Below are 25212 nucleotides of genomic sequence, written 5' to 3'. Positions count from 1 at the left end.
GGGTGATCCCTAGGTGAGGAGCACTCTGCTGGCAGCACCGCAGTCATCCCATGGACCACCCTGCGTCCTCCTGACCGCCTCACAGCACCATTTGAGGGGCCTCAGCCTTTATCCATGTTCCTGGTGAAAGAGGAAAAGCATCAGGAGCAGTGTGGGAGGGAGCCTACCTTGAGCTAACATAAGTGGTTGAGCCAAGGGACCATAGGTCAGCTCTTGGCTAGGATCAGAGTCCATGGTGCTGTGCACCTGGCAGGAGTGGAGCTGGGACCGTCAAGCTGCAGCATCTTTGCCTAGACCTCGAGTGCCACAAACTTGCTGCCTCCATCAGCAACACCAGAGCATTCCTCAGGCAGAGTGGTTGCCCTTGTGCCATCTGTGGGCCACGTGGTGAGCACCTGAGTGCCACCACTGTCACCAGAGGGACAGCAGCACTGCAACCCTCCCAGATGTTTTCCTTCTCTGTGCTGTGAGCAAGCTGGAGGACAGAGCAGTCAAGGTCCCGTTTCGGTTTCGAATCCACCTTGCCACCATCCAGAGCCTCCTTCAGGGCCTGCTGAGTGTGGCCATCACCACATCCTGTTGCAGATCTCTGTAGATGCTCCACTTTCAGCAGCACTGGGTGAATGCTCACCCAGAGCAGCAGCATCTACCTGCCACCCCCTCAGCTGCCGCCAGCCCACACTGGCTCCTTCTGAACAAGTGTCTCTGCTCACCAAGTCCAGTTGTTGTTTGAGCAGAGCTGGAGAGGGAGGTGCTGCCACACCTGAGAGTGCTACCAGATTCAGTGGCTGGCACTGTGCTTGGCCTGTCCACCAGACACAGTCATCTCCAGGAGCTGGCCATGTCTCCTCAGCCCTGAGGCAGCAATGCCCAGCATCCTCTCCTCACCTCCACCGGGTCTACAGGATGCTCTAGACCTATGCAGCCACCAGTGGTGGTCAGAGGCACTGCAAGGAGGTTCCTGCCCACAGGTAGCATTGCCTTTGCCCAGCCCCACTCCTGAGTGGGACGTGGGTACTCTGAGGGCTTTGGTGCAGCCTCAGCAGCAGGTTCAGGTCACACTTGCTTCCTTTGGTCAAACCCAACCTCTTCCAGGGAGAAAGCACACATCTGCTTGACCAGGGAAACTTGGCAGAGTCTCTGCTCCACAGTTAGGTCCATGGGGCAAGGTGAAGGTGCCTGGAGTGTCTCCTTTGCAGACTCTTGTGTTCATTTTCCTGCCAGGACATCCCTGCTGAGGTTTGTTTTTCTCACCAGAGGACACAGGATCTCATCCACCACCAGCAGCCCAGATGGTGTCCAGCATGCAGGAGGGGTGACCAGACACAGCATCTCCCAGAGCTGAGCCCCTCACAGACCCTACCAGCTGCATCTCTCATTGAGACCCCTTCATAGCATGTCCTACTGAGCAGAGTTGGTGTCCAGGGGGTTCTGGGCAACAAGGCACCAGCCCATACCCACCTGCCCAGGTGGTCTGGTGTGTGTCTTGGAGAAGCCCTTGTGGGGGTGGGAGGTGCTGGTGTAGCTGGGCCTGAACCCATAATCTTTTCCTCCAGGAGGGAAACTTATGTGCTTCCACTCTTCCTGGGATGCCCAAGTCTGACCCCCTGGTTTCAGAGGTGGCAGAGGTCCAGGCTACTCCTGGCAGTGCTGGTGGCACTGCTGCAGCAAAGCCCTTTTCTCGTACAGGGAGCAACAGGGCTGTGGCAGCAGCTGCCTTGCTCTTCACCCCTAGGCAGTGGCTTGGTCAGTTAGCACCCAATCAATTAAAGGAGCTTGGTGAATGTGGTGGGTTGAGACCTCAAACGGTCACAGTGAGCAATTCACAGCGAGATGTTCCACCTTCGATGTCTTCTTGTCTCTGTTTCTGGCCTGGAAAGTCCAATTCAGTCTTTGCAGGCAGCAGTCCCCAGGTCTCTCTTCTTTGCTGTGCACCCAAGAACACAGCCCCGCACAGGAGGGCTGCTGGCAAACGTGTTCCCCACAGCCCTTCCCCTGAAACACAGCTGGCCACAGAAAGTCCTCTGGTGGCTGTTCCAGGGCTAGAGATGATTTGATGGTGTCCTCTGGTGTTACTGCTGGCAACCAGCAGCTATGGATCAGCTTGGGCAAAAAGAGGCAGAAGACAAAAAGCAGTGGAAGAAATCCTGCAGTGTCTGCAGGGCTTTTTCTGCTTCCTGTAGAAAAGCTTCTGGTGCAGGTTCAGGACCACCTGGTGATGCTGGAGGCTGCATCCTCAGAGGGTGAAGGGTGACATCTACTCTTCCATGAGCTGTCTGAAGGGCAGAGGCCAGTCAAACACAGCCTGTAACCCCTGCAGAGAGCTGAGGTGTTTCAGGATGTGAGCCAGCCCATGCCCAGGCTGCTGGGATGAGTTGTCTGCTGGAAGTGCTGCAGTTCCCCATGCCCAAGGGGTGTCCACAGCCCTCCTGCAGGCACAAAGCTCACACCAATTGTGCAGCTGCCCATTGGCCCAGATCAAGCAGGGACAAATGCTCTTCCCTGCTCATCCTGGAGAAGCAGTCATCCAGAGATGGTTTGTCCTTGCTTTGCCCCCTGCACCCATGGGGGCACCAGGAGAAGATGCTGGAGGGCAGGACTGGTGTCTGCAAGCCCCAGGGAGGGAAATGGGGGATTTTGTTGGCAAGAAGTTGGCACTGATGCTTATTTTTGCCTGGTGTGGTCCAGGGGCCCAGGGTAAATCCTCCCATCTGAGGGTGTCCAGTCAGCAGCCATGTGTGCTTCTAGCAGCTGCAATCCAGTGTCTCACCATCCCCATGTCCTGGCATCCTGAGCTCCCACCATTCCCACACACCACTATCTTGATGTCCCACCAGCCCCACATCCCACCACACCTGTTAGCAGAGGATCCATATCCAAAACTCATCAGTTCCTGGGAGACACAACCACTGTATTGGGAGGTTCCTGACCATGCACACATACAACCCTTTACCAGCCCCCTGCTGTTTGTCACCACTCTGTGTTCTGCTCCAAGATCCAGACTGTCTGCTGGAAAACACAGACCTAGGCATAGCTGCTTCTGCTCAGCTCTGGCTCTGATTCTGTATGTGCACTTTGGCTCCTGGAAGGCCAGCATGGGCCAAAAGCAGCTTTCCAGGGGATCTGAGAGGAAGGAACAATGTTGGGATGGCTGCAGAAGGGTGGTAGCTGAAAACAAGAGATATTTAGTGCCTCTCTGCTCTACTCAGCCTCTCAGATCTTTCTCCTGCCAGGAGGTGGCTTTGGTTTTCACACATCAACCATCTCTGAGAGATCCATCCCCCAGTGCTCTGGGACTCTGCTGAGGACTTGGGACCATCCCACACCAGGAGCTGTTACAGCTGCTACCAGCGGCATCCTGGATATGTTGGGCTGCAATGCACAGGAGACAGAAGTCTGTAGTTGCCACCACAGCTAGCAGGGGCTCGTGGGCACATGGTGTCAGGGGACATCACATCAGGCAGGGCTTTCCAGGGGACTGGGCCTGCTGCAGTGAGCTGGGGACAAGGGCAAAGGGTGTTCAATCTAGATGGGCACCAAAGTGCTGGGCAGGAGCTCCTGGATGGGTTTGGACACCCATACAGGGACAACATCAGCAAATGGGCTGATCTGTGGCATTTAGCTGCAGTGAAAGCTTTTTGTATGAACTAAGAGTTGCAGCATCAAGCAGGCACCTGAAGGAGCTGAGAACTGCTGGCTGCAGCACAGCTCCAGCCCCCAAACACACAGAGACCCTCAGCCTGGCTGTTGCCTTCTCCTCACCCCATCACCACGGGGTTTGGCTTGCAGTGGGATCCTCAGAGCTCTCCAGTGTGGGTGCTGTGGCTTGGTGCAGCTCAGACCCCAGCAGCACAGCACTCACCTCACTGCTGCTCTCTCACTGCTCTTGAGTGTGAGCAAAGAGAAACCAACCCCATCAGACCTGCCCACCACTTCCTGGCATGCTGGGCTTCCTCCAGCAGATCTCCAGCTCCTTTACCAACAAGCCCTGGGTGCTGCTCTTTATTTCTGCTGCCAGGTACCCCCTCAGCTGATGCCATTCTGGAGGTCAGTGAGCTGCACACCTTTCCCAAGCCATCCCCTCCAGCACTGCCCCTCACTGAGCAGATCTTGGAGCAGAACCAGAGACTCCACATCACTCACTGACTTTAATGAAGCAAAGCAATGAACTCTGCTGCATTACAGCCAGCAAGAAGCATTCAGATGTGCAAGTAACGCAGACAGCTAGGCCTACACATGGCCTTCAGATGCAGCCTTACTGCTTTTGGTCTGGATTGGAGATTGATGGCAGTTACAGAGTGAGCCCCAAGCCAAATTGCACCCCCAGCAGGTCTGAGTCTGTTTATTCCAGAGCCCCAGCCAGAATCATAGAATGGTCTGGACTGGAAGGGTCCTCTGCATCATATAGTTCCAATCCCCCTGCCATGGACAGGGACCCTTTACACTAGCCCAGGTTACTCTAGGCTTTTTCTAGCCTGGCCTTTGACACATCCAGGCAGGGGCAACCACAACCTCCCTGTGCAACCTGCTCCAGTGTCTCCAGTCTCAGTATCTCCTCCTAAATTACGTCAATCTCACAGAATCCCAGCAGGCTGGGACTGGAAGGGAGCTCTGGAGCTCCCCCAGCCCAAGCCCTGCTCCAGCAGGGCACCCACAGCACCCTGCCCAGCAGCACAGTGCCCAGGGGGGGTTGGAAGCTCTCCACACCAGGAGACTCCACAACCTCTCTGGGCAGCCTGCCCCAGGCCTCCAGCAGCCTCACCCCAAACAACTTTCTCTTCCTGTTCAGATGGAGCCTCCTGCATGCCAGTTTGTGCCCCTCGACCCTTGTGCTGTCCCTGGGCACCACTGAGCAGAATCTGGCCCCAGCCTTTTGCCCCCCAAGAGCTAAAGGCTCTTGCTGAGCACTGCTCAGCTTCCCTCTGGGGCTGCTCTTCTGCAGGCTCTCAGCCCCAGGGCACTCACAGAGCTGCTCCAGGCCCCTCAGCAGCTCTGCAGCCTCCCCTGGACTCTCTACAGCAGTTCCCTGTCCCTCTTGAACTACAGCTGTGGCCTCCCTGTAACATCAGAACCTCCCTCAGGGCATGAGCATGAAAACTGGGATGGAGCCGGTGCCAACCTGCCTCCATCTCCATCACCAGCCCAGCCACCAGCACCAGGGGATGCCGACAGATGTGGTCTGCACCCCAGCACCCTGCTGGGCTGGATTCAGCCCCAGCTCTCTGGGCTTACAGAGCACCACAAAGATGACCACAAGTTCTCCGGAAAGACAGCTCTGTGCAGTGTGGACACCTGCCCCAAGCTGCACACATCTGCACACATCTGCCCTCAGGCAGAGCCTCCCAGTGACCAAACCCTGGGCACTGCTGCATCTCGGTGGGAGACAGGACCCATCCCATGCTCCAGCTCATGCTCCCCACAGCAGTCCCATACCTAACAGACACCTTCTGCTCCAAATGGCCTCAGGGTGCGTAGCTAACTGCCTAAAGCACCGAGCAAGCCCAGCATGCCACAGGTTCCGTGGCCATGTGGGCACCTAGGTGTAGGGCCACATGTCCCCTCCGAGCTCCATCACCGCCACCTCTGAGTGCAGTGCTTGGGATTCCCTGCAGTGAGAAGGGCTGAGGAAGGTACCAGCTATAGCTTTGGAGAGCTCAGTGTTGCTGTGTCCTCCAGCTGAGCCCCAGGAAGGTGTCAGAAAGGGGCTTGGATGTAGCTCTGGGCTCTGCGGCCCATCAGTCTTGGTCTGCCAACAGGCCCAGAACCTCACCTTGCTTTGGTGCAGCTTCACAGCATGCCACAGGCAGGCAAGTCCCACCTCACCCTTTTCTATTTGTGGCACCTACTGGGGGCTCATTTTCCTTGGGCTTGAGGTGGAATGAATTCAACAGATGACACTAAGGTGGGGCAGGAGCCGCTGCTGCACCAGGCTCTGTGGGGCAGGGCAGCCTGGCTGGGCTGCCATCACCTCTGTGCAGGTGGGAGCAGGCAGGGGACACAACTTGTGACAAGTGACAGGTCCTCTATAATGTCCCAAGCTCATCTCTGTCACTCAGGGCACCACCATGCCCACTCCTGCCAGCACCAGTGCCCGTGCCATGCCAGGCTGCTCTGCCAGCACCGGTGCTCATGTCACGACAGTCTGCTCTGCCAGCACTGGAGCCCGTGCCATGCCAGTCTGCTCTGCCAGCACTGGTGCCCATCCCATGCCAGGCTGCTCTGCCAGCACTGGTGCTGGTGCCATGCCAGGCTGCTCTGCCAGCACCGGTGCCCATCCCATGCCAGACTGCTCTGCCAGCACTGGTGCCTGTGCCATGCCAGGCTGCTCTGCCAGCACCGGTGTCTGTGCCATGCCAGGCTGCTCTGCCAGCACTGGTGCCCATGCCATGCCAGGCTGCTCTGCCAGCACTGGTGCCTGTGCCATGCCAGGCTGCTCTGCCAGCACCGGTGCCCATCCCATGCCAGACTGCTCTGCCAGCACTGGTGCCCATGCCATGCCAGGCTGCTCTGCCAGCACTGGTGCCTGTGCCATGCCAGACTGCTCTGCCAGCACTGGTGCCTGTGCCATGCCAGGCTGCTCTGCCAGCACCGGTGCCCGTGCCATGCCAGGCTGCTCTGCCAGCACTGGTGCCCATGCCATGCCAGGCTGCTCTGCCAGCACCGGTGCCCATCCCATGCCAGACTGCTCTGCCAGCACTGGTGCCTGTGCCATGCCAGGCTGCTCTGCCAGCACCGGTGTCTGTGCCATGCCAGGCTGCTCTGCCAGCACTGGTGCCCATGCCATGCCAGGCTGCTCTGCCAGCACTGGTGCCTGTGCCATGCCAGGCTGCTCTGCCAGCACCGGTGTCTGTGCCATGCCAGGCTGCTCTGCCAGCACTGGTGCCTGTGCCATGCCAGGCTGCTCTGCCAGCACCGGTGTCTGTGCCATGCCAGGTTGCTCTGCCAGCATCTTGCTCATCCTAGGGACCTCTCACTCTGGGGACTTCATCTCACCAGCTCCTGGCCCTGCCCCAGCTGGCCCAGCCACTCCATCTCACCTGACCGCCGCAATGAGAGGCCTGCAGCAGCTCATCCCCACACAGCAGGGTTCAGCAGCGCCTCCTTTTCTCCCCATACCTCTCCAGAAGCAAAATCAGCTCCACCAAAACCTTACCTCAGCCTTGTGCTGCCTTCCCCAGGTCTGTGTGGGAGCAGGAGAGCAGAGGGAGCACCCTCATCGCAGTGGGAGGATGCAGCCCCAACCTAGCCCTTTATCCTTCCTCGCCTGGGTGCTGCAGCTCAGGGCAGAAAATGGAAGCCGCTGCAGTCGGCGGTCCCTGTCCCTGGAGGACTCGCAGATGTGATGAGATCTGGGTGATGCTCAGGCCACCACCTGGAGAAGGTGGTCCAACTTCATTCACCACTGCCAGCTGCAGTCTGGTGGCTTTTCCTCTTGTGCAGCTGACTCTTCACCCTTCCTGCAGCGGAGGGCTGGCTCGCTCTTCCTTCCTGCCAGTGCAGGGCCGCCGCCAATGCAAATCGCTGTGAGGTATCTGCTAAAACCCAGCAGCTGTGGCAACTACCCACAGCCTCTCTCACCTCACCACAGCAGCACAGCCACTTCCCAAGCCAACATCATGAAGTTCAGGGCAAGGTCCTGCAGCTGGGTGAGGACAATCTCAAGCACAAACCCAGGCTGGTGAGGAGTGGCTCCGGAGCAGCTGGTGCTTAGGCAAATCCCATTGATTCTTTGTGTACAGGGATTCCTTGTGTGTCCAGCAGGTCAAGAGAGGTTCTCCTCCCTTTCTACTCTGCCATCAGATTTGTTCATTGATGGTAATTAACACATCTGATTTGTGTCTTTGCATCTGTGCACAACACATCCCTCATCCATTTTTTGGCCTCTTACTTTAGTCAGTCCCAAATTTGCCAGCTAACCAATTTCCACTAACCAAGTTCCCAGCAGGATGAATTTGACCCATTCCTCAGTGACCACAGCTCCTGCCCTGTGTCTCTAATGGGCCCAGCAAAGCTCCTGATCTCAGGACTCACAGGGATGGTCACAAAAGCCCTGGAGAAGGGCCAGAGCAGGACCACAGAACCCAGCACAGGTCACACAGGAACACATCCAGACAGGGCTGGAAAGGCTCCAGAGAAGGAGAGTCCACAACCTCTCTGGGCAGCCTGTTCCAGTGCTCCGTGACCCTTACAGTGAAGGGTCCACCTCATGTTGAGGGGGAACCTCCTGTGCTGGAATTTGCATCCATTGCCCCTTGTCCTATCCCAGGGCACAAGTGAGCAGAGGCTGTCCCTGTCCCTGTCCCTTCCTTCCTGACCCCCATCCTTCAGACAGACATTGATTAGATCCCCTCTCAGTCTTCTCTCCAGACTAAACAGCCCCAGGTCTCTCAGCCTCTCCTCATGGGGCAGTGCTCCAGTCCCTTCATCATCCCCATAGCCCTCTGTTGGACTCTCTCAAGTAGATCCCTGTCTTTCCTGAACCGGGGAGCCCAGAACTGGGTGCAATACTCTGGGTGGGGCCTCACTAGGGCAGAGCAGAGGAGGAGGAGAACCTCCCTCAATCTGCTGGCCACACTCTTCTTAATGCACCCCAGGATCCTATTGGCCCTCTTGGCCACCAGGGCACATTCTGTCCCATGGAGAACTTCTTGTCCACCAGGACTCCCAGGTCCTTCTCCATGGAGCTGCTCTTCAGCAGATCACCTCCTAACCTGTACTGGTGCAGTTTATTTTCCTTCCCAGGTGCAGGACTCTGCACTTACCCTTTTTGAACCTCATTAGGTTCCACTTTGCCCAGCTCTCAGTCTGTCCAAGTCTCACTGAAAGGCCACACAAACTTCAGGTGTCTCAGCCAAGCCTCCCAGTTTGGTATTGTCAGCAAACCTGCTGAGCAGACACTCTGTCTGCCCATCCCCTCATCAATGTCATTGATAAAGCTGTTGAACTGTTTATTATTGTCAGCCCTTAAAAATTACCAGCAGTGATATACTTCTAAGGAAATAAACTTCACAGGAGAAATTGGGCTATATCCCAGCAGTCAGTGTGATGGAACAGGGAACTGAGTTCCTTGCTTTCTTGTCAACCCACTAATATCCTGCAGCTCTTTTAAATGTTCACATAATCACCAAACTGCATGCTGGCATGCATTAAATTGAATCATTTTTGCTTTGGAAACCAATCTTACCAATATTTCTTCGGTTCTCACAGAGTCTTCAGGAAAAGGCTGGATTTGGGGAAGCACATCCTACAGGCTACATGAAGGTTGCATGCAAAAGGTTGTGCTTTATTTGAGGAGAGTCAAAAAGAAGGCTGGTGTAAAAGAAATGGAGCCACTGATTACCACATCACTGGGAAGAAACAGAGCAAAGTTCAGCAGCACACATTGCTCTTCACTGTGGCTACTTGTCTGGTCCTTCTTTGAAATGGAGAACCATGGTGTGGGAGCAAAATCCCTTCTCAAAGGCAGCTGTTGCCACGACTGCTAAGGAAGGATTAACTCTCGAAGCGCACAGAAACGAGCTACAGAGTGACTGATGGCTGCTGCCTCTGCCAGTGCCACTGCCATGGACATGGATGGCAGAGGAATTGCTGTTGTCCTGCACCATGATTTTCAGGCTTAAGAAAATGCAGCAGGTACTTCAAAGTGAGATTTGTTTCCATCAGCATCTCCAATTTGGCTTCAAGTCTCCCCAGCCACAGACCGGAATTTCCTGATGTACATGGAATATGGTGTTGCTAAAAGGGCAGCAGCACTTAAACAATTCCCTTTCACCTCTCTGTTGCAAGACTTTTTTCCAGGGTTTTGTTTTGTTTTAACATTGCCTGAGCAGTTTTGTACAACTGTTTAAAACCACTGTCTTGGCAATGAGGAAAGGCATGAAAGCTGTTAATGTAAGTGGGATGGAAACACATGCTCAGCATGGAGCTGGGAAATAGTGCTTTATCAAGCTCTTCACATTCAAATGAACAAGATTTTCCCACCCCCTGATTCCTTCTGTATCCCTAAACAATTGCTGGTACTGCCATAATGCAATACCAGAAGGGAAGAGTGAGAAGGAACTGGTAAGGCTTCCCAGACCTACAGCCATGGAATGGACATGTCCTGTATAGGAACACTAGAAACCAAGACCCTGAGCTCACCCAAATCAGTGGGGAATAAAATAAGGATCAATGTGAGACACAGGAGTTCTCTAAACCATCTTAACCCCAAAGGCCTCTGTAATGGGGAGCTATGCATGAGAGCTGCTGCTGTACAAGCCCATGCACATGCCCTGCTCCACTTTGCTCCCCAGTCTTGTTTGAGCCCCTTGCCATATGGAAACGAGGCATTTCTTCATTAACTATCAACAACCATGAAAATCCACCCTGAGCCCCACGGAGGGTTTCCTCCCTGTACCATTTGCAGATTCAGCACTACCAGTTTTACTCTGTAACACCAAAGCACTTTATCCTAATGTTGTCCAGACAGGAGCTAGTGACACAGGACTAAACCAAGCAACTGGGCTGGCACACAAGGTGAGGTGCTGCCCAGGGACTGGGGCATGAACACAGAGGTAGCAATAGTCCTGAGTCACCTCTACTTTTTTCACTGTGCTTTGTTGCCACCTCATGGCCTGATGCTAGGCTGCAGGAACAACATTTGAAAAGGCACATTCTTTAAGTGATGCCTTATGTTTCACCAGATCCACTTGTTATTCCTGGGGTGCTCTAAAGTGTTTCTTGGATCCACAGTCGGAGAACTTCTTCTGAGGGTATGACACGCACCATCAGATCACGCTGCTCAGCTTCTTCACTGCCACACAGCATCAGCTGGGTGGGGGGATCTGATATTTTCTGTAAGACAAATCCACTTGCTTAACCCCACCCTGGCTGATCAGCTAGCCTGTTGTCTTCCTGTGCCCACAAACTCATCCCTTCTGCCTCAACTGCCCACAGGTCAAATGCTCAGGAACCTACATCCCCCAAAGCTTCTGCTGCACTCTAACTGGACAGCATAGTTAGGCTACTGACTTAAACATGTTCCTCTTGATTGAGCCAAAAGACAGGCTGCTTGTAATGCTTGCTTTCTCCTCACCAAGGAGCTGAGAAGCTCTGTGCTGGCACCAGGGGACACAGAGCAGTGTTGCCAATGTCACAGCTGTTGTGCTGGGGAGCAGCTGGCCAGACAGGGTCAGTGTCTGCCTTCCAAGCTGCTTCCCCATGAGCACCAGGAGCATCATCGCTGTCCAGCGCTCTAAGCTGAAGGCAGTGACAGCCGTGCAGCCAGGTCATGTGGGCTGCTTTCCCCTGCAGCTCAGTTCATCCCACTGGAATGACAAGACTTCCTACCCCTGTCTGCTCTCTCTGCCTGCCCCATGCTCCTGTGGATACCCAGCATCCTAGAAACCAACAAAGCACAGGCAAAAGAGTTACCAGTGTGTCTGGCTGGACAGCAGTGGGACAGAAGGAGTAGGAGAGGATTTTACTTGCTTTCCAGGTAAGGAAAGGCAGAGTCAGAGCAGCCATAGCAAAACCAGCAGAGATGAGGGCAGTAACCAGCCACATGGATGTGCCACCTGGAAACAACAGAAGCAGCAGAACTTGTCAGAGAGACTGTGAGTACAACCCAGTCAATAGAGTCAGCCTGTACCCTCTGCAGCTGCTCTTCCCACCCACCCCAGTGAGATCCTTTGGTGACATGCTCCAGAAAAGGATAGGAGGCTTCACTACTGAGTCTTCCCTTTTTACCTCCCCCAAGGAGCAAATGGGCAGCACATATGTAAACAAGACAGGAGATACTGGGTAAAAATGAAGGGGAGAGCTGCTGGGGTGTCCTTCTCGGGCACAGATGCACCAAGGGAGAAGGGAGGAAGGGTTTTACCTTGTGCCCTCACACACTGTGTCTGGCTGAAGCTGCTGCTTCTGTTGATGGCCTCAACCTTTGCCTGGGCTTTTACACAATAATCAAGTCCTGCCTCCATGGTGTCCAGGTGAACCACAGAGTTGACCTCTTTCACCACCTTCTGCTGCATCTGCCAGGAGAGAGAGAGCATCAGAACAAAGGGCAAGGACCCAACTGAGACCAGCAGTCCTAACATGATGCTAGCCCCAACTTTACTGGGAAAAAATGAAGGGGCAGCAGGAGGTGTCAGAGAGAACTGTGTGAATGAGAGAGGAGAGGGAGAAAAGCAGCAAACAAGGAAGCACAGTGAAGTGCAGAATGAGACCACACACATCTGGAAGGGTAGGAGGGTTGGAAAGCAGCAGCTGTGAGCCAGGTGCATAATGACAAGAATTATGATGTTGGGCCACAACAGTAGACCACAATCTAATCCCCTGGTGCAAGGGCCTGATGCCTAAGGTGTAGACTGAGCTGAGTTTTTGCTGGGATGGCACACCAAATCATGCCTGTGCTGGCACAAGGTACGATAGGAGTGCCAGGACCATACTGGGACAGGGGTGTGAGAGCTGTGTCTTGACTCTAGAGCACGAATTGAAGATGGACTGGACTAGTGAGAAGCAAGTGAATTTGGTGTGTGCAACTGTAGCATACTTCAGCAGCTCTTAAACAGCATACCAATGCTGGCACCTTGTTTTCTTGCAGTGAAAAGGACTCCATTAACTGCTAGCAAAAGGAAGGTGCTATTCCTAGACTCCCCAGTCATGAGCAGACTGGTAACAATTAGCTAGTTGCTCCTAATTCTTGCTGTGTTGCAAAGCCTGTACTCACAGAAGTACATCCTCCAGCATCAGGCACACATGGACATCTCCAAGCACCCAGGAGGGCTCTGCTGACAGGGCAAGTCATCAAAATATCCTTCTCTATAGAAATGTGATCTTGAGGGCCATTAGTTTGAAAAGACTTCAAGGACAAACTTGGGTCAGTGACTGCCTGGAGCAGACAACCTTTTGCCAAAACCTCAGGTCAGACATATCAAATATGACAATTGTTTTCAAAAATCATTGAAAAGGGTCCCAGCAGAGAACTGGACAGGCACTGACCAGCACTGACACCAGTGCTGTGGCAGTCCAGTTGGTGGAAACTGTGCAGAAGTTTGGAATGAATGTTTAGATGATCACTGTCATACACTGAAGAACAGTTAACATTCCATCCAGAAAAGGCAATCAGATAGAATCACACAGGTTTGTTTCTCAAGTGTGAGGAAGCTCATGGACAAGGTTGATCTCACTTAATGGCATTTCAGAAAGGTCGTCAAGAAGATCTATTGCCAAAGCCTGTTAAGCTAATAGCCCTGTGTGCTGGTCAAAGAAGATCAGAGCTTAGAGAGTGCTGACCAGGCTGTAACAGACCTCACCAGCCCTGCCTAGTGCTCGTATCTTAACCCTCTTTTCCATGGCCCCAGGACCTTTGGTCCCTGCCTGAGCTATCTGGATCTGTTCCTGTCTCCAGCCCTGTCTCCTGGATGGACCCTGTTGTAGGTAGCTTGGTCTCCTGGATTGACTCTCACTAAGGACCCTCACTGGAGAACACAAGGCCATTGTGTCCTCCAGCCCTGCCCCTGGTGCTAGCTCCTTTGCTCCTGGCTGGGGTCCCTGCACAGACCCTAGGCCTGATGGACTGTTATCAGTATCTGGCTCTGCTCACTGTGGTCATACCCTGTGGGTCTCTGTTTCACTGGAAACAGCATTGCTTGCACTGGGATCACCCTTGGCTCCTGGCTTGCCCATTAGTAGAGAGCAGTCCTGCTCCTGCTGCTTCCTGACAGAAGAAAGGCTTTTGCGTCGTTACATTGCAAGTCCATTCTCAGAGCACAAGGAAGTCACTGTGGAAACCTGTGCAGGTCTGTGCTCCCCACTGTATTGCTATAGATGATCAGGAAGTGGAATCTAATACATTAATGCTAATGACACTAAAACCCTGCTTCAGAATAACAGAGCTGACAGCCAGCTGTGAAGAATGGCTACAGGACAATGATAAAGGTAAGTGTGAAATGATGCTCATGGGATTTTTTCCCCTTCCTTTCTACAGTCAGGGTCTGGACCTTAAGTTTGTGTATGTTTGCTCCCTGCTCACCTTGGGAAAGGCAAAAATAGTTGTTCCATGTGGAAGCCTTTCCAGTTATGTAGTCTGGGAGTGTTTGACCTGGAAATGATACACAACACAAAACTGCTGGAGTGGTGGGGAAAGTGACGAGGGAATAACTGTTCTCTCTCCTCTGAACCAAGACTGGGACTGCATAAGAGTTAAGCTGCAGAACTCCTGACTACAGGAAGCTGTACCTGCTAAGCATTTGCATAGCTCGAAAACCAGAACAGATAAATTAATGGAATAAAAATTCATCAGGGGCTATTAATGACTTAATTTCTGCCTCAGGAATTTCCTGGAGCTGTATCTCTGAAATCTCAGAAAATAATTGAAGTGTATTACATACAGGCTCTCTATCTGTAATCTTCCTTAGTCATCTCCATTGCCCACCAGCAGATAGGATGCAGGGTTTGATGGCCCTATGGTCTGACTCTACATGGCTGCTTTCACACTTTCATGTTCTGAGGTCCTATGGAAGCACCAAGTTCCCAGGAGAAAAAAAAAAAATGTTTATTGCAAACAGAGTAATAGAATGGTTTGGATTGGAAGAAACCTTAAAGGTCATCTAGCTCCAGCATGGGCAGGGGCACCTTCCACTAGAGCAGATTGCTCAACATCTAACCTGTTTCAGTATTTAGTGAGCAATGCCCTCAGCTAAGTCAGTTGCAGCTCACAGTCACAAAAAACTGCTGGGAACTTTGGCAGCTCCTCAGTGTGACACCTTCCTCTGGGGCCCAGTAAACTAAGTGCTGTTCACAGAAGAAAGTCAGCTTAGACATCTTTGGTTTCTGACCTCTGGTTTCCTTCAGTAGCTGAGGTCTCTGGCTGGATTCCTCTTCCCAGTGAAGGAAATACAGAAGAGCAGACAAGCTTCTGCATGGGGGTAAAAGCAACCCACTCATCTTTGCACACGCTGACTCCAAGCAGATCCCCCAGCCCAGAGCAGGAGCTTGGACTGGCAAACAGCCCATGAGCAATGGCTGTCTGCTTCCACTCTTAAGTGTGTGAGCTCTTTGCTACTGCCCAGAACCCAAGGGGAAAACTCACCCTACTTTCATGGCCCTTCTTCCAGTAGAGAACACAGAACTGAAAAGCAGGCCCCATGTCTTCCAGTTGCACTAGTAAATGGTACCCATCTGCTATGACCTTCATCAGAGGTGGGGTCAGGGAAGCTGCCAACACAGAGAGAGCACCATTATCACACATCAGAGGAAACTCTTAAAACAGTCTCCCTTTTCCCAGTGAGGAGAAGAGCAGCTGCCAGTGACATTAGTCTGGAATGATAGCTGGTTGCTTCAGCAGGGCAGAAACTTCTCTCTGCTCTACCTCCCAGTATGTGGTAGATGTGCTGAAGCAGACCTTGAGCTGGGGAGGATCATGACTGGCATGGCAAACAGGAGTTCTGTGAGTTGCACAGAACTTGAAAGCTTTCACTTTTTCTCCAGTGGAGGAAGTGTCTGGCCTGAGGGTTCTGTGTGATCAACAGAAGCAGAACCAGCTGGGCACCCAGAAACTGATACACCAGATCAGACCAGTTCTCCTGCTCCTGGGAATTAGCTTAGCATTGCCATACAGAACAGGAACAGTGAAACCACTGCTTCTTCATGGGAATTTTGGCAGTTATTCAAAGGTGAAGGATAAAGCAACATGAGCCTCAGGATAACCCTGGCAGTTCACATGGGTCTCGATTTGCTTTTGGTATCTACCTGGTTTTAGACAGACTTGGGCTGATGACCAGCTGGGACTTAGGCTGTTGTAAATGTATGCAAAGAAATATGTAGGTGATTTGCTTTGTGCTTACTTTGATATTCAAAGTTTGGTTTGGTCTGGGATTCTCCTGTGAGGAGTATCAGCAAGACAGAATCAATCAAGAATGGATGAGACTGCACACTGTATATTGGTGAGGTGGGAATCCAAGCAGTACAGAGATCGCGTTTATGATCTCTGTTATGCTTAAGATATTTACTTATCTATGTCACTCCTCAGCACTTTTTTGAGGTTGAAACTGGTTTCATCCTCCTTGCTTTGAAGACAGGAAGGAGAGCAACACGAAGCCACACACAGGAGAGGGCTTCTTAAGAGAATTTGCTTTTGCATCCAGTCAATTGCCATGAATACAAAACCAAAAGCCATGTATACATGAATACAAAGCCACAGTCCAAGTACGTCCATGATGCCATGAATGGGAAGCCTAGAAAACTAATACAGATGTTTATATTACAAGCTGAGAATCTGCATAATATGATGTGTAAAAAAACAAAATCAAAAGAAAAGTAAGAAAACAGCAAACAAGAAAAAAGAAGAAGAAGGAAATGATAACATCGTTGGGAGGTTCAAGACAAGTTCGGGGCTCCTGTACCAACAAATGGACATTGCAAGATGCAACTACTAACCCAAGAGGAGCATTTAGATTTCCCTCAGTGCTGGCACCCTGGATGCCAGCTGAGTTTTGGTAAATGAAGAAGTCAGATTGGTTTAGGCAGATCTTTCAAAGTGTTTTCCATGTGTTATCATAGTTTATGTCCCTGCATCTCAGGCTTTGACGCTGGGGTCATTCAGTCTAGAAGTACTGTGGGCTGTGCTGGTGTCCTGACTGTCCCTGAGCCACTTACAGCACCTGTGGGCTGTGCTTTGAATTCCTTTGAATTCCTTAGCTCCTCTCAGACCCAGTGCCAGGACTCTGAAGAGATGGGAATGCAGGGACAGGGCAATGTGAGCACTAAAACTGAGCACAAGAACTTACATTGACATTTCTTTCTCCTTTAAACATTTGTCCATAAATGCACACTCACACCACAGCTTGTTGCACACTCTATCTTCTGAACCTTTACAGCTTAGACAAATAATTGTATCGAGGCCTCTAAGAGACAGGACTAGGCTGTCAAACACTTCACTGTACTGATTTTCTTTGTGAAGATCATCAAGCTAAGGAATATCCTTTCCCTATCTCTGCCTGACAGTGTGGTCTGTGGTTCAGATCTGTGCCACCATAGTCCCTAGAAAAGGCAAGAACTTTTAATCTAAAGTACTATCTAGAAAACACTTTCACACCAAGAGACACTCACCAACTCAGCTGGAAGTTCTGATGGTGCTGCTTTGACTAAGTGCTCTGTATGAGTGAGGACTGCTCCCTTGTGAAGTAGTAGATAACTTCCAATGACTCGTGAAGGTTTAAGATTGGGTCAGCTCTGGTTTTGGATAGGCTGGCTGACACTGATGATGGCTGCACACCCCATAATGAGAGCTGCATTTTAATAGGGAGTTACAGGACAGCATGAGGCAGACAGAGGGTGACACAGCTGTTTCCCACAGTAAATGCCTCCATAGGATCAGGTTCTGGACCCTCAGAAGTGACTAGATGACATAGATTAAATGGAGCATTGGCAGCAACCCTGACTTACCAGAACTCTTTGAAATCAGGGGCAAGAGTGACTAACTTGCCCTAAGTAATGCTTGTGGTCTTCTTCCCTGTATTTGAGGCCCTTGAAATTCAAGCTCTCATGAATTTAGCCGTGCATCAAGAGGCTGTCTAAGAGCAAAACATTCCAACCTGGCACGAGAGGAGCTGAGGGGGAGAGTGTGCTCTGTGTGTTTATGGGTTTGTGTGCCATGCACAGTACCAAACAGACACCTGGACAGTCCCTCAACACTGCACTCTCAGATTTCAGCATGGCTGGTGCAGCTTAAACCAAACAGCAGGACTCACTTGTTATGCGATTGAAGAAACCTTGCAGGGTGCCCCACTCTGATCTTCTGGCACCAGCGTTTGCCCTTACGCGCAGGTTATAGGCCACAGTGGCTGAGATGTCCTCTGTGATGTTACACTCTGTGGCTGCAATGAGGGAGCACTCACAGATGGGAATCCAGCTCTCGTTGGCATACTCTCGTTCATACTCCCTGAGGAAAGGAAAAGAAAGCAGACAGGCAGCAGTCTGCCGGCAGGTATCACAGTATCAGTATCACTGTATCGGTATCACAGTATCACTAAGGTTGGAAGAGACCTTGAAGATCATAGAGTCCAACCTGTCACTACAGACATCATGACTAGACCATGGCACCAAATGCCACGTCCAGTCCCCTCTTGAACACAGGTAGATCTGTGGCAAGGGCTAAAGCTGCTTGCTAGATCTTTCCAGGCAAAACCAGCACTGGGACACACTGGGACTGGAATGCCAGGAGTGTATGAAACCAGTATGGCTACATTCTAGATCTTATCTAGAGAACATCTGCCAGAGCCAGCTTCTTCATGAGCCAAATGCAGCATGAGATTGTAGGAGGTGGGGTAGCCAAGGCAGTGTCGATGCATCACATGCTACCCACTCACCTGACTTGATCTTCCTTGAGAAGCCAGAATTACAAAGCCACACTGTGACACAAGCCATAGCTCAAGATGTAGAAGAAACCTGCAATGTGTGTTGCATGTTTAAAAGCTTAACACTGACTAAATTTTAAACGTTTTCTCTTTTTTTTTTCTTCTGAGTAAACAGTAGCTCATCTTCCAAACCTTTGAATTCCTTGGGCAGAAGCAGTTTTCATGTGTGGGCTTAGTGCTCACCTTGGGTTTTATTTTGACCCCAGGGCTTCATTGCAGTCCTGAGGAGTCTAACGAATGCCAAAGGACCATCAGTGTTTAAGGTTCTGGCATGGCCAAGGGGTGAGAAACACACTGGTCCTCACCAAGCTGAAAAAAAAGTCAGCTAGGTGAGAGTTTGGCTCTTAACTTCTCCCACATGGGATAGGTTGCCCAGAGAGGTGGTAGGAGCCCCACCTCTGGAAACATTCCAGGTGAGGCTGGACAGAGCTCTGAACAACCTGATCTGATTGAAGACATCCCTGCTCACTGCAGAAGAGTTGAGACTAGCTGATCTTTAAAGGTCCCTTCCAATCCAAACCAGGAGGGTCTGTTAACCTGTAAACTGCCTCAGAACTGGAGAAAAATGATTTTTTTATTTCCCTCTGTTTGTGATTGACAGTGCTGGAGTATCAGTTTTGATTTTATTCTGTTTCTTAGTGTCTGTGAGCTGAATAGTGCTCAAGATATCCAACCAGCGCAGGATTCCAAGGTTAATTAAAGTGTCTAAAAAGCAAAGAAGAGGAAAAAAACCCAGAAGTTACCCCTGAAACTCAACACTGTATCTCACAGTTTCTCCCTGGACGATCACAGGACTCCAAGTTAAGAAGTGCTTCATGTTGGTAGAAAGAATTGAGATATTCTGAGGTGCTGGCAGCAAAGCATCTTCACCTAAAACTCCCAGTGAAAGAAAAAGAAAGAAAGAAAATAGTTAGATGAATGTACTGGGGGGAGGGTGGGAGGTGGGGGGTGAAGCTTAGCAGAACAGTGTGAAACTGTGTTTTGCATCAGAAATACACACTCCTCATCTTGCTGCTGTCACTGCAGTGTTGGAAGGAATTTTGCAGAGAAGCAGCAATGACAACCACAGGGAAATAACGGAGCGCTTCGGCTGGCACTGCTCACGGAAAGGTGAAGCAAAGCCTTTGCCTTATTTTGGAGTTTTTCATTGTTTCAGTGAAACAGTGAGAAAAGGTCAAGCTTTCATAAAGCCACCCAGCTCAGTTCAACGAAGTCAAGTACCAGAGAGTCTATTGCACCCTGTAGACTGCTGGAATGCATGCCACGGTTTGAAATGTGCTGTTTCTTTCCAGGCTTGACTGCACAGGATGCTGTGGAAGAGCCTACCCCTGGTGTAGCTTTTTTTGTGGTGCAGGATTCTAATAATGTAAGTAGTTGTTGGCTGAGATCAAAGCCTCCTAACTGAATAAACTTATTTAATGGACTGTAAATGAAATTACTACATTACTCTTCAGATCATCAAAGCTTACATATAGGATGGTACCCGTAGTCGATTTTATCTCATCTCATCCTAAGTGAAAATCCTTAGCAGTGTTTGGCCCAGAGCACAGAAGGCAGGACTCCCCACAGACACATCCTGCACTATACTACAGGAGCAGGCTTTGGGCTTATCTCTGTTCTTCTGCTCTTTGGTCCCAAATTACATTCTCTCTGCTCAGCAGGGAATGGTTCCCAAGGAACACTGGAAAGGAGGAATGGATGGAGCGGTTTCCACCAACCCAGTATAACAGCACTCTCCCAGGAAAAAAGGTAACAGTTTGATCACAATGTATCTCTGTTATCTAAAGATTATTCTCTAATTATTACTTTTACTATGTCATAGAATCATAGAATTGTTAGGGTTGGAAGGAACCTCAAGGATCATCCAATTCCAAACCCCCTCCCATGGGCAGGGACCACTCACACTAGATCAGGTTGCTCAAAGCCACATCCAGCCTGGCCTTGAAAACCTCCAGGGATGAGGCTTCCACCACCTCCCTGGGCAACCTGTTCCAGTGTCTCACCACTCTCATGGGCAAGAACTTCTTCCTCATATCCAATCTGAATCTACCCATTTCTATTTCTTTTTTTCCATTCCCCCCAGTCCTATCACTCCCTGACACCCTAAAAAGTCCCTCCCCAACTTCTTGTAGGCCCCCTTAAGATACTCCAAGGCCAAAATCAGGTCTCCTGGGAGCCTTCTCCTCTCCAGACTGAATAGCCCCAACTCCCTCAGTCTGTCCTCATAGGAGATGTGCTCCAGCCCTCTAATCATCCTTTTCACTTAACAAGGTTTATCTTCCACTAGTCTTTAACTGCTATTAAATGAGAGTGTCCTTTAAGCTGCATTTAAGAAGTGAAGCAGCTAAATGTCAGTTGTTGTACCCAGGATCAAAACCAGGTTGACAAGTCCATGAGCAATGTTAGCATGATCATTTCAGACTTCTGTCTGTCCTTAGACTATTTCTTGTATTCTTGCCTTTGTAGAATCACTAATGGAGAACTTTCTCATGATTCTTTGGCATAAGTTACAAGGATCTCGTGACATTTCTTGCTTGCCATTTAGAAAGCAGAAGAGTCACTGCCACATCTGTCACTTCTGGCTGGTGGGGGATCCATACTAGTGTCAAGGCACTTTTTGTCTTAAAAAGAAAGAAAGTCTTTACTGAGCTTCACTCTGCAGCTTAACCACTCATTTTATCACAGAATCACAGGATCGCCAAGGCTGGAAGAGACCTCAAAGGTCATCAAGTCCAACTTGTCACCACCATGACTAAACCATGGCGCCAAGTGCCACATCCAATCCCCTCCATGCTTCTCACTAGTTAGGTTGTTTGTATTCTTGGTTCCCATGTTCATTTTGGGAGCTGCCATACCTAAGTGTGTGAGTTATGTAATAGACTTCAGTGGCATCACCAGACACTGGTTTTTCCACATGACTCATACACAAAATGATGTTCCAGGTCTGAACAAAGGTGAGCTGCACAGGAAAGTTCCCTAATGTTTTTAACCCTTGACTTCCCAACTTGTTGGATACATCTTGTTTTGTATTCTCTGTAGTGACCCTCATCTTACTCACCTCTCTAGAAACAAGTTTTAAAGCAAGAAAGTTCTGACTGGACTGTCTACCTTTAAAGGCTCAGAGATTATTTTGTGTGTGTTTGTGTGGTTGAGACCAATCTCCACATCCTGCTTATCCTTATCTTAGGGCACTGTTTTCCTGGTTTGATGGCAAAACCAGTGACTCTTCAATTGGCACAGTGAGACCTGTCACCTCACTTCAGCTGAGCCACAGAAGTCTGTTACACAGACACCAGGGTTTCTTTCTTCCTTTTCTAATGGAAGGGGGGCATACAATGGAAGTTGTGTCTCTCCTACTGTCCATCACTGTAGAAGACAACGTTGATGAGTATGTGGCTGAGCAATGCTGGCAGTCACTATATGCACAGGTTTCTGTGTGGAAACATCACACAACCAGCCAGGCCTTAAACAAAAATGCAGTAAAAATAACCTCACATTTCTTTAGGGAATAGTTGCCCAGCTTTGCCATTCTTTAAAAAACATTTGTCATAATCCTCCCTGTTCCAGGGAATAAACTTTCAGAGCATGTGCACCTTGACTTCCAATCAGTGGTTTCCATACCTAGCAACTAAGAACTACAAGCATGCTCTGCTGTAACGCTATTTTTTTCTGTCAGAGAACAAATCAGAGCAAGACACAACCTGAGCTCAGGAGCTAGGATGGCACTCTTAGAAAGACAGAACTGGTCATATATAAGCACATGGGCAAGTCATATTTGTTTTCTAGAGGACTGACCACCACAAAAACACAGTGATGTAGTCAAGAGGTCTGAGGCCAGGCTCCTACAAATATTTGGAGCTTAGCATTTACTCGGAGAAGCAGATTACAAATTACACAACCTTCCTCCAGGGTAAAAGAGAGTCTCAGCAGACATTTTTTGAGCTATTAATTAACACTTCATACCCTTCCTCTCTCACCCTGCATACACTCTACATGCAGGTCATCCCTTGTGCTCAAAGAGGTCAGCATTAAAAGAGGACTGGAAAGGTCAGCTTCTCACAGAGCAGCAAAGGAGCAGAGACAAAAATACTATTAAGTTGACTTCCTTCAAACAAAAGCTAACCTTTAGATTGCAGAAATTACTTGCAGAACACAGAATTTATAGATTGCCTTTTTCATTTGCTGGCAGTGGTCACTTGCAGCCCACAAGCCACCCATGTCCTGGGCTGCACCAAAAGCACTGGGACCAGCAGGACAGCGAAATGATTCTGACCCTCTACTCTGCTCTGGTGAGACCCCACCTGCAGCACTGTATCCAGTTTTGGTGTCTGCAGCACAAGAAGGACCTGGAGCTGCTGGAGAGGGTCCAGAAGAGGCTACAAAGTTGATCAGAGGGATGGAGAACTTCTCCTAAGTGAGAGCTGGGGCTGTTCAGCCTAGAGAACAGAAGGCTCTGAGAAGCAGCCTTTCACTATCTGAAGGGAGCCTACAAGAAAGGTGGGGAGGGACTTTTGACAAGGGCTTGTAGTGCCAGGACAAGGGGCAATGGCTTTGAGCTGGGAGAGGGGAGATTGAGACTGGAGATCAGGGAGAAATTCTTTCCAGTGAGGGTGGGGAGACACTAGAACAGGTTGCCATGGGGGTTTGTGGATACCCCCTGCCTGGAGGTGTTCAGTGCCAGGTGGGATGAGGCTTTGAACAACCGAGTTTAGTGGAAGGTGTCCCTGTAAATGGCAAGGGGTATGAGCTAGATGATCTTTAAGGTCCCTTCAAACCCAAAGCATTCTAGGATTTATTTTAGACAAACAAAATTACAGGTTACCTGACTTCATAGGTTTTTTGCTTAAATTTTGCATAAACACTTAACACAAGAACAAAAGGCAATCCCTTCCACTTCAGACTTCAGTCAGCTGAAAATACTTCAGCCACTTACCTGTGTGACTTGGTGCAATCAAAAAGCAGAGGTAGAAGCAGATGAGCTTTAGTGACATTCTGCTCCTGCTGGTCACCTTCTCCCATACTCACATCCTGCTGTGCAACTCAGAATTTTCCCTTCCTGGACAGGGAGCCCAGTCTGACCCATCCATGATGTGAGTGAAGTAGAGACTGCAGGGGACTGCTATGAGCACTGCTTCCCTGCCTGCCCACACCAACAGGTGTGCATTGTTTATAAGGGTGTAGCTGCAGGGAGTGCCTGGGGTATCTGATGCCAGCCCTTCTTTACAGGTCTGTGCAACTCTCACCTGGATGACACAACTCTGTTTCACTCAGTTAGCAATTGCATCTGTTAAACAAAACCATCATTCCTTGTGCTTGGGATTGCCCTGACCCAGGTGTAGGACCTTGCACTTGGCCTTGTTGAACTTCATGAGGTTGGCTTGGATCCACCTGTTCAGCCTGTCCAAGTCCCTCTGGATGGATCCCTTCCACACAGCTTGGGGACACCTGCTGAGGGTGCCTCAATCCCACTGCCCATGCTGCTGACAAAGATGTTAAATGGCACTGAGCCCAGTACCAACCTCTGAGGGATGCCACTTGTCACCGGTCTCCATTTGGACATTGAGATGCTGAGTGCAGCCATCTAGCCAATTCCTTATCCAGCTAGTGGTCCACCCCTCAAGTCCATAGTTTGCAGTTTGGTGAGCAGGAAGTCATGCTGCACTGTATCAAACACTTTACACAAGTCCAGACAGGTGACATCAGTTGCCCTTCCCTTATTCATTGATGTTGTAACTCTGTCATAGAAAGCCACCAGGGCATCTAGTCTGCATCTACCATCTCAGGCATAATATGCCCTTGGTGAAGCCATGTTGGTTAACATCAATCATCTCTTCTTCATTTTCTGTATCCCTTAGCAAGGCCTAGGCTAACAAGGAGTTAGCTGGGCTGGTTGTGAATACAGCAGTTCTCATAGTGCAAGTGTTTTGTTGGGCAAAGCAAAGCTCCCTGTGGGCCAACATCACCACGTCAACATAAATAATCTGCTGAACTTCCTGCTGATGGCAGGTAAAGGAGCTCTGTTGATCTGGCTGGATCAGGTGTCCTTACACTGTACTTCTGTGGAATACCAGCTGCTGCTGTTGTTTGAGTGGGGACAGAAGAAAATAAATTACTAGAGGGAGAAGTGCTATATTGAAGCACAATTTGAGGACCTTCAAAGAGAAATTATAGCATTACCTAAAAGAAAGTCCTGGTTGTGGCTGAATCTATAAAACATTTTCAGAGCTCTTTATGGGGAGGAAGCTTGGTCAAGACAGATAATACATCCCTGAAATAGCCCTCTAAATTCAGGATAACTTTAGTACGTGGCTGGGAGAACTGCAGTGCCGTGCTTTCACAGCTGCTTAAGGGCTTGGTCAGTCAGGTAGTGTGAAGCTTTTCCCAAACTGGAACACTAACTGCAAATGCAGCCTGAAGTGGGAAAGCAAGGAATTAAGTGTTCAGTGCAATGACTAGACTTGGGAAGTGATAGCCATGTCTTGTTTTCCAACAGCTGGTCAAATAGGAGAAGTACCTGTTTTATCCAGAGTCTCCCAAGACTCTAATCTCTACCCTTTCGATGCTTCCACTTATGCAGGTACTAATTTACTCCTTCCATTGAGTGACAATGTGCAATACAGACAAGGCAAGTGCAAGAGCTGTTGTCTTACTCAAAATAACATTACCTGAATGCCTGATTTTTTGGTCTTTCTGAGTGTTAGGGAACCAGTATGGGACACATGATAGACTCTCAGGAGTTTGCACATTAGTAGCTGTATGGATTCTGTCGAGTAGGCTAAATAGTTCTGTCTAAAGCAACCAAAAGCTCTCAATG

At 50.1% G+C, this 25212-nt stretch overlaps 1 protein-coding gene across 1 annotated transcript; it reads right to left on the bottom strand.

Moving 5' to 3' along the window:
- Positions 1-10707: 10707 nt before the first annotated feature.
- On the bottom strand, positions 10708-23481 carry LOC104298748 (interleukin-20 receptor subunit beta). The gene is given in 8 exon segments (XM_054161255.1): positions 10708-10833; positions 11413-11555; positions 11861-12011; positions 15074-15198; positions 17733-17923; positions 19142-19268; positions 23332-23407; positions 23410-23481. Coding segments are annotated over 8 exon segments (1011 nt in total).
- Between the last annotated feature and the right edge of the window lie 1731 nt (positions 23482-25212).

The sequence above is a fragment of the Dryobates pubescens genome, chromosome 4, assembly GCF_014839835.1.
Source record: "Dryobates pubescens isolate bDryPub1 chromosome 4, bDryPub1.pri, whole genome shotgun sequence".
In the NCBI taxonomy this organism is placed as follows: Eukaryota; Metazoa; Chordata; class Aves; order Piciformes; family Picidae; genus Dryobates; species Dryobates pubescens.
The sequence above is the reverse complement of the archived record's forward strand: the minus strand, read 5'-3'. Positions and strand labels throughout refer to the sequence as shown.